Consider the following 10,059-nt stretch of genomic DNA (forward strand, 5'->3'; position numbering starts at 1 on the left):
AGTTAAGAGACAGTACGCATCATGACTTGCCATAACATAGTCTGAATGCCAAGATGGTTTCTTCGTCTGACGTGTTGTTCGTCGAACATCTCCATCATTGTCCTCATTTGGTTCTTGTTCATCGTGCTCTTGTTCTGCTTCAGAGGTGTCATCTTCTTTAGATTTTCCTCCTATCTCCACTATACTGGTGTCTTTGATAGTGCTGTCATTTTCCTGCTCCTTTTGCAGTTCAGTTTCTGCAAAGACTACATCCCTGCTAACAACAACCTTGCGGGCAGTGGGATCCCACAAGCGATACCCCTTAACATTGTCAGCATAACCCAAGAATATACATTTCCTGGATTTTGGGTCCAGCTTTGTTCTTTCTTGGGAGTTGTACATCACGTACACCGGACATCCAAACACATGTAATGAAGAATAATTTGATGGTTTTCCATTCCACATCTCCATTGGTGTCTTCAAACCAATTGCTGTTGATGGTGAGCGATTGATCAAATAACAAGCAGTTCTTACTGCTTCTGCCCAGAAAGACTTGGCTAATCCTGCAGTTCTCAACATAGCTCTTGTCCTTTCTAGGAGAGTTCGATTCATCCGCTCTGCTACCCCATTCTGCTGAGGTGTATGAGCAACTGTAAATTGTCTTTTAATACCCTCTTGCTTGCAGAATGCCAGAAAATCACCATCTATATATTCTCCTCCATTATCTGTCCTCAAGCACTTAATCCTTTTTCCAGTATCAAGTTCCACCTGTGCTTTAAATTCCTTGAATACTGGGAACACATCTGACTTCTTTTTGATTGGGTACACCCACAATCTCCGGGAATAATCATCAATAAATGATACAAAATATTTTGCTCCTCCCATGGAAATTTCTGGTGATTCCCAAACATCAGAATGAATCAAGTCTAGAATGTGTTTGCTCCTTGTAGTTACTTTGGCAAATTGTAATCTATGTTGCTTGCTTGTCACACAGTGCTCACAAAATGGTAAGGTTACCATTTTAAGCCCTGACAAGAGATTACGTTCCGCAAGAATTTTCAGGCCTCGCTCTGACATATGTCCTAGTCTACGATGCCACATCATCGTTGCCTCTTCTTGACTTATTGCTGCAACTGATGCATCTGCTTCTTGCAACGTTTCTCCCAAAAGCAAGTATAGATTTGATGTGATCTTCTCAGCTTTCATCACCACCAAATTGCCTTTAACTACCTTCAAGATTCCACCTTCAACGTGGATCTTGCACTTGAGATCATCTAGTTGCCCAATGGACAATAGATTCTTTTTCAAGCCCTTCACATGTCGTACCCCTTGAATTGTACGAATAGTACCATCATACATTTTTAATTTGATAGTACCAACTCCAGCAATTTCCAAAGCATGATCATTTCCCATAAATACGGATCCTCCTGAGATTGATTCATAAGTGCAAAACCAATCTCTATTTGGAGTCATGTGCCAGGTTGCACCTGAATCCAATATCCAACATTCATGGAGTTGTTTTTCGCCTCTGGAACTTATTGCTTCACTGTACAAGATTTCTCCATCTTCTTGGGTACTAGCAACACAACCTTGAGAGGTTGACGCTTCAGAATTCTTCCCTCCTCCACTCTTCTTGTGCCAACAATCTTTCTTCATGTGCCCTCTCATGCCACAATTATAGCATTTGAGGTTCTTCCTTCCTCGAGATTTTGATCTACCATGATTTTGACTCCCACTGGAGCCACGTTCCATTGATCTTCCTCTCATCATCGTCAAAGCTTCTGCTTGCTTTGAACTTTCCAGTCTGTCTTCCTTATTCTTTCGCCTGGACTCTTCTTCAAGAATAGCTCCGGCAACATCCTCAAAGGATAGACGACCAACAACATTATTGTTTGTTATGTTGATGATGAGTTGATCATATGAATCTGGTAAACTCTGAAGTAGAAGCTCCGCACGTTCATTTTCCACTATGTTGAAATCAGCTGTTGAAAGCTGAGCAAATAGCGTATTCAGATTGTTGATGTGGTCCGTCACTGCTGTGGACTCACTCATTCGAAGAGTGTAGAGTTTCCTCTTTAAGAATATTCTGGTGTGAAGTGACTTGACCTCGTATAATTTTACGAGCGTGTCCCAAATCTCCTTTGCTGTTGTCTTCTCTGCTATGCTCGACAAAACTGAATCAGCCATTGCTAAGTGCAAATTGGCAACAGCATTGTCATCCATTTCTCTCCACTTTTCATCAGTAATATCTGATGGCCTGCCTTCAATTGCTTTAAGACAATTGTCTTTTCTCAAAATTGCTCTTATCTTCAATTTCCACAGGGAAAAATTGTTCCCGTTGAACTTCTCTATCTCAAACTTTGCTGCCATAATTTCTTCTATTAAACCGACTTAAGTAACTTCCACTAGAATAGTACCGCCTACTGGAACAATGATAAAATCCAGTAACAAGAATAATTCTTTTCTGATGTGACTGATCAGACAATACTGCAGCCACAGAGCATACTAAGAATTTTCTCCGATACTATACCAATGTACACCACAGCGGAATAATAAACAACCTAGTGGCTTTGATACCACTGTTAGGTCCAGAGTAGGCTTAATAGTTACTCACAGCTAAAACAAGAGATGAGTAAAAAGAGACAAGGGAGAAAATAACCACAGTAAAAATATTATTTACTGAAAGGGAGGAAATTACAACACTTCTCTCTCTATAACTTACTCCTTTGAATTAGGAGACTACTACTACCGAGAACAGATCTCAAGGTGTATAAGAGAGGAAGAGAGAAGAGAAGAAGATTTGGGATGAAAATTATGATTTTCAGCTTCCCTATTTATAGGAAAGTCCCAATGGCATTTTCGTAATTTCTTCTAAACTTTTAATATTATTTTATTATGTGGGACCCGCTTTTTAATTAAAAAACCACCGAAAGTTTTTTTTCTTTCGGTGCAGCTGTACCCAACAGTGTATGCAGCCGCGTTAAATCTTGGAGCTAGTTATCGTACCCTTTGTGGTGCCTCCCTCTTAGCGAGGAAATTAGTCACTCCTATTGACGGTGGATACTCAAGGAGATGAACCCAAAAAAAAAAAAAGAGCGGTACAGTAATTTAGTTCAAAATTTGTTAAAGCCAACTATAACAAGGCACCAAATAATGATTTTAAATAATAATTGTGGGAATGAATTAGTTGATTTCATTCCATTCTATTCCTTCTACGTAATACTATAGCGTAAAATAAACAGTATACAATTCCAGCAATGTTTACTGTGTGAGTGTGTGCGAGTGTTTCTCCATTGTTAGCTTAAATAAATATGACTTACATATGCCAATGTTGTCTATGTACTACGTACAAGTTAATTTGTGATTTTTCAGGTCAAGAATTTACACCATAGTTGTATATCATCCATTAGCAGTACAACTCACATATATAGAATGCACTCAGTCCTTTGTCTGTCATTATCTTCATTGCTTCTAAGTAGGTGAACTTTGATACATGTAATAATAATTTCAGACTACCGATATATATGTTATTTTTCTCACAAATTGTTATTATTGTTGTACCTTCTACACCAAGTATCAACCTTGGTCGTCAAAATTATCTCGGCTTCAAATCATTCAATCACATCGGTCAAAAGAAATTATTCCCCAATCGATAAGATAAAAAGAAAAGTGTGTAATCTTATTTTAATCAATGAGATATTCGTATAAGGAGAAAAAAACCATAATTAACATTAAAGTACGTGCACATATATATGAAATATGAAATACTTGTTATGAAACTTAAATTATGAGTTTTATTTTGTTTTAATAATATTAATAGTGTGAATTATGAGAGGCATTTAAAGATGTAAACGTTCTGTTTTTCTTTCAACTACAAATAAGTGTAATTTCATTTGCAACATGAATGAGAATATAGAGAGTTTGTTTTGCTCCCAAATTTATGTCTTTTATCATTAACAATACTCACAATTACAAAGATTAATTTAAGTATAGAATCTTTTTTGCAGGTACCACTTCCACCTCGAAACATGCCACCCACGGGAGTAAAAGAGATTCATCAATCTCACCAAGAAAATCGCTATCGATCAACTTCAGGTGAGAACAATTGTGTTTTTTTTTTCCATTGAAATACTCATTTAAAAAATGAATCGTGTTTCAGCCGAGTTGTAATATTGCTTGGAATTGGAGTTATAGATACTTTGGTATGGAATTTGTTATTAGATAGGATTAATATTAATGTTTGTGTCTTACCTTTTTGGCATTGTATTAATGTCTCATTGTTATTGTTATTGTTATGGATTGATACGTACAGTCTTAAATTGATTTTCCCTTTCAATACCACAAACTTTGGTAGGAGAAAGTGGGAGCGGGAAATCCACAGTTGTTGGTTTGATAGAGAGATTTTATGCTCCACAGTCAGGTGAAGTATCAAGTATCAACCTCAAAGAATTTCAACTGAAATGGATTAGAGAGAAAATAGGCCTAGTTATTAGCTAGGAACTAGTTCTCTTTACTTGCAGTATTCAAGAAAATATTGCGTATGACAAGGATGTGTGCAACTGTTGAAGAAATCAGAACTGCAGCAAAAGTAGCTAATGCTTCCAAATTTAGAGATAAACTTCCTCGAGTCAACCCTCGAAACCCCATTTAATGTCAAAAATGGATAGTGAATTACTTCTTAACAATTTGAAATGTTTTCTTCCTTGGTCGGGATTATCTTTATCAGCATAGTATACAAGACTTGAGAAAAAAATTTCTTACTCCTATCATAACATTGAATGGTCCTTTCACCTCAGTAATTTTGTATAATTATGAATTATGAATTAGGGACTAGAGACAATGATTGGTGAGCATGGTTCATGATTGAGTATTGAGTTATTCATATTAGAAAGCAAAATATATTGATTAAAATATTTTGTTTCAGCTCGTCTATGTTTTTTGGAACATGGTGGCGAGGATGGTGGAGTGTTGCAGTGGTCCCTTCCGTGAGATGGTGGTGGTGAGGGTGGTTGCGACAAAAATGATTGTGATGGTAGTGCAGTTGTGGCTTTTGTCTGACAACGGTGGTGGAGGAAGTTGTAATAGCAATGATAGTAATAATAATTATAGAATAATGATAATAATAATGAGATGAATAATTATGATAGCAACAATTATGATGATAATAGAGTTGTGGTAATAGTAGTGATGATAATAAAAATATTAGTGGTGTAGGTGGTATGACAATGATAATGTTAGTGTGAGGGTAATAGTAATAACAAAGATAATAAAAGTAATAGAAATAGTGTGGTAATGTGATGATAATGATATTATCCACAATAAAAAAAATAGAGATAAATATTTATAATATTTATCTTTTTGTAATTATTTGATCTAAATTATCTATTTTAATTTAAGGTTGTTATTAGTTTTTTTCATTTCTCATAAGAGATATTTTCATTTTAAATGCTCATATGCATGCATGAGAGAAAAGGAATTAAATTACTATGAGAGTATCAATAAAAAAATTATTCTTCATCTTAACCTTTTATTTTATTTTATCTAATAGTCAAAAATGAGTTATTTAGTAGAATTGTAGAAAATAAAAGATGAGAATGAAAAATAATTTTTTTCAAAATAGCACTTGAAGTAACTAGAGTCCTCCCTCTCGAAATTTTTTTATTGTTTATTTCTCTATTTATTAGTATATAAATATGCATAATGAAAATATCTATGTAGGAGTTGTGTCTATGAATTGGGTCTGCCTAAATGTCCTATTCTGAAAAAGTTTTGTCTTATATGTAGCTTAATACGAGAAGGTCATCGTATAAAATAATTTTGTTGATCATTCTTAAAGCAATGCTGTTTATAAATTATGCGTATTCTACAACTGGTGTCACTGTCTAATCGACAAAACTATTCTATCCAAAGACCAGTTATGACAAATTGGAAAACCAAAAATGTAAAAAATCATTGTCAAATTACTCTAGACGTTTCTGACTTTCTTTCCTTGTATATAAAAAAACAGACGGTTACTGTACTGTGGTGGTCATCCTTTAATCGATCCAAAAGGTGCAAAAATGTCGAGTCAAGATGAACTTTTCACATCGCAGTACTTGTGTTGTTGGAAGCTTTTGTATCGCGGTGGTCTTTCATTGATCAATCCGAAAGGCATCTCAGCAAAATACCTAACCCACTCACCAAAGTATCTCTCGAACAAATGAAGAACATATTTATATTGAGAAGGTCTCAATTTATATGACACAAATGACGAACAGTATATATATTGAGAAGGTCTCAATTTATATGTACAAGGATTCAGATCTATGAGATGATTTACTTGCAGACCTAGACCATCAATAAGATCCTGCTATTCGCAAGATGGACAAGATAATAGTCATAAATATCAAGATTTGCGAGTTCATAATAAAACAGGATTTATGGAATCATAGTGAAAAGTGTGAGAATTATATTTGTAACACCATATTACTATATATATATATATAGAGATGATAAAGTTTAGGAAATTAGGTCACACTCATCGAATGTTCTAGGCATAGGACTGTTACTATAGGTTTTTTTAGCATTGTATTGCTAAGAATTTTTCAACAGTGATCTCCGATACCGAAACAATTACAAATTCTGATATTCCTTTTATAATAGATATAAATAAAATTACTAATTTTGATTGGTGCAAGTGACTAGATATTTATGTTTTTTTAACTAAGTGATGAAGGTTCGAATTCTGATCAAGATTTAAATCTTAATTGTTGTGAATGCAGAAAACTCAAATTGAGAAGAGATGTCCATCTATTTAGTATTTATCAATGTTCTAATAGAGATTATTCTCGTATTCCATAAAGAATACTCCTTAATAATAAAAAATAAATAAACTTAAAACTCCGTGCATATTATTTAATTTTTAACATTATGCTAATATAAAGGTTATTGAAGAAATGTAATTGTTTAATAAAGTAAAAATAATTTTTAGTTTTCGTCCATTTTGTATGGTTATTTAAAAAAATCGTTGAATATAAAGAATTGGTAGCATTGATTTCGAAATCGACTGAATCAAAGGCAGCCTAAAAAATAGTTGACTTTTTTTTATATATAATTTGATAGAGCATATTTATAAACACGAGTTACTTTCATTTAAATAATGGGGAGACTAACTGCATGATGGACCAAGTAGGATAATACGTAGATCCTAAATACTGGTTCAAACTCTGCCATTGCGAAAGGGGAGACTTTTCTGGTCAAAATCAATAATACCTCTGCCATTGCGAAATGAAAATGCACATATTCAGTACCATATCCAACATTAGTTATTCGACCTTCGAAATTGAAACCAACTCTGGTGGAATAAATAAAGCGCATGTTTTAACATAAGCTAAAGAGTATCTACAAATTGGAATTATAAAATTTTGGTCATCTTTCGGAAAGTAACACTGTCTATAAAATATTCATATTCCACAACTCGTGTCACAATCGAACCACGAACCAATCAATCACTAGGGTATGAGAAACCCTAAACCAAAAACAATGTTAATTTCCTCTATACAGTTCTTGAATTGAACCAATTAAAAAACAAAGCCGCCAACATTAAGAACTCATTATCGAGGACCCAACGAAACGGTGATATCAGGCATTTTGATGCTATCGAACCACTTCCTAGAGGTCAAATAAAACTTTGAGATCTTGCCAGCGACGCGTCCCATGTTGGGCCTCTTATCTGGATCCACGTGTACGCACTCCAGCGCGACACGTGTCAACTTCTCCACAACATCCACCGGAAAAGAATCGTTCAATCTCCGATCCACCCAATTCCTCAGCCTCCCTTCGCCGCCATCTACGGCGGCCATTGCCGCCTCGATCACCGACGTTTTCACGAAACCGCGCGTCTTCTCGTCGAACCTGAACTTCAACGGCTCCTCCCCGGACAAAAGCTCCAATATCACCACTCCGAAAGCGTACACGTCGGATTTCTGAGTGGCGACGCCGGAGACTTGAAATTCCGGCGCCATGTACCCTCGCACGCCCTCGAATTGCTTGGATCTCGCCGGAGAAGGCGTTTCCTCGCGGATTTCGCTTAATTTGTCGGTCTGGAGGTCGATTTCGCCGCAGAGCTGCGCGGTGCCGAAGTGGCAAACCCTAGCGTTGAAGGAAGGCTCAGTGACGATGATTCCGCTGGTCTTGATGTGGCTGTGAACGAAGTTGATGTTCAGACCGGTTTTGTTGTGAATGTAATCGAGGCCGTGAGCGAGATCCGCGGCGACCTGCATTCTGGACATCCACGTGGAGAGGACGGTGAAGTGCGCGTTGTTCTTGCTGCGGAGGCAGTCGGAGAGGCTGGCTCCGTGGACGAAGTCGTAGACGAGGTAGATGTGGTCGCCGGAGACCGTGGCGCCGAGGAGTTTGATGATGCTGACGTGGTGGCTGCGGCAGACGATGGCGAGGAGGTTCTGGAGCTGAGAGGTTTGGAGCATGCGGCGGAACTTGCGCTGGAAGACAATGACGTCGGCGCCGCGAAGCGTGCAGCGCCAGCAGGGCGTGGAGGAGGAGTGGCGCTTGGCGAGGAAGTTGTTGGTGGCGGCGCAGATTTCGGAGAATTGGTAGATGTGAGGGTTCTCAGGGAGCGTGTCGCGGAGGGAGGTGAGGGAGGTGCGGCTGGAGATGGAGGTGTCGGAGGATAGCCTGTAGCCGGTGGAGCCGGTGTAGGGCGCGGTGGTGGTGGTGCTGCTTGAGGTGGATGGTTTCTCTGAGAAAGAAGCGATGGGCCCCGGAGTGGGCCTGGAGGAGGATGTTCTTGGGCTTTGGTTGGCGCGTTGTTCGGTGCGAGAGGTTCGGGTGGGGCTGGCCGCGTCGATTGCCATCTTTGTCTTGCACATAGAACATATAGGGCCTAATGGATTTGGACTTGAAAGATTCAACGCAGAGAAATGAGGCAGAGGGTTGAGTTGAGGCGAGCGTGCAAGCTTGATTAGCCTCTTATAGAAATAATAATAATAATAAATTAAACAATAGAATGTCGTCTCCACGGAAACCTTATCCCACCACCAAAGTAGATGGGGCACTTTTCTCGCTTTCTCAAAAATTTGCCTCAATTGCGGCTGCCACCGATGATTTCCTCTGGCCGCAAAGTCATTCCACGCCTACCCTGCTCATACCATACCCCAGTAAGTACCCTTTTTTTCTTTCTATTTTATTTTTTTCTAAAGGACTCTGCAGTGGAATCCAGATATTTTTACTATATAACTCTAAAATATTTCTTTATATATTATATATAATATTTTACTTATATATAATTTATTATAAATTTAATTATATATAATAATAAATATGTATATATTATACAAACTAAAATATTAGCTTATTTTATGTTTAGTAAATTATTTCAAGAGTTAAATATATTTTTAGTTACTTGTAATTACATTATTATTGTCTGTATTGGTCTCTACTCTTTTTTTTTTTTGTTATTATTATTTGAAGGTGAATCCTGTGTCTGCACAACCAAGAAGTCAAGAATTTTAAATAAGCAACCCCTGACTCTTACATGATGATTAACTTTCCAAATTGACTAAGAAAAAGGGTTTACGCATTAATAATTTATAATTTTTTTAATTTATATATGAAGTTTATAAATTATATATATAAAAAATTTCTCTAATTATATATAAAGTTAGAAAAATTATTGCATTCCTATTATAAAAAAAAAGTTTTACATTAGATTGTTCATAAAAAGAATTTTTTTAATTATGTTACTATGTTAAAGAAATTCAACCATTTATATAATAATTTATTATATAAATTTAAATTAACAAATAATATGTTTTGATTAATATACATCAATTACTTATCAATGGAATGAAGCGAGTAATAAGGTATATGGATTTGTATGTACCACACTAATTGATGTAACTTATTTTTAGCATAAATATATTTTAAAAATTAATTAGAAGGGGAAAGTAATAAGGTATTTACATGTACCACACTTTTAAATTATTTAAATATATTTAATTACATATTAAATAAATTGATCTAAGTTATTTTTAGCATAAATATATATTTTAAATTATTTGAAAGGAGTACATTAGTAAATTA

At 36.1% G+C, this 10,059-nt stretch overlaps 1 protein-coding gene across 1 annotated transcript; it reads right to left on the reverse strand.

Moving 5' to 3' along the window:
* Positions 1 to 7,344: 7,344 nt before the first annotated feature.
* On the reverse strand, positions 7,345 to 9,172 carry LOC109811608 (Protein kinase superfamily protein). Its single transcript, XM_029274041.2, has one exon. It carries the CDS (start codon positions 8,844 to 8,846, stop codon positions 7,572 to 7,574), a length of 1,275 nt encoding a protein of 424 aa, XP_029129874.1. The 5' UTR covers positions 8,847 to 9,172; the 3' UTR covers positions 7,345 to 7,571.
* Positions 9,173 to 10,059: the final 887 nt, after the last annotated feature.

This window comes from Cajanus cajan, chromosome 10 (assembly GCF_000230855.2).
Source record: "Cajanus cajan strain Asha chromosome 10, NIPB_CcT2T_4, whole genome shotgun sequence".
NCBI classification, from domain to species: Eukaryota; Viridiplantae; Streptophyta; class Magnoliopsida; order Fabales; family Fabaceae; genus Cajanus; species Cajanus cajan.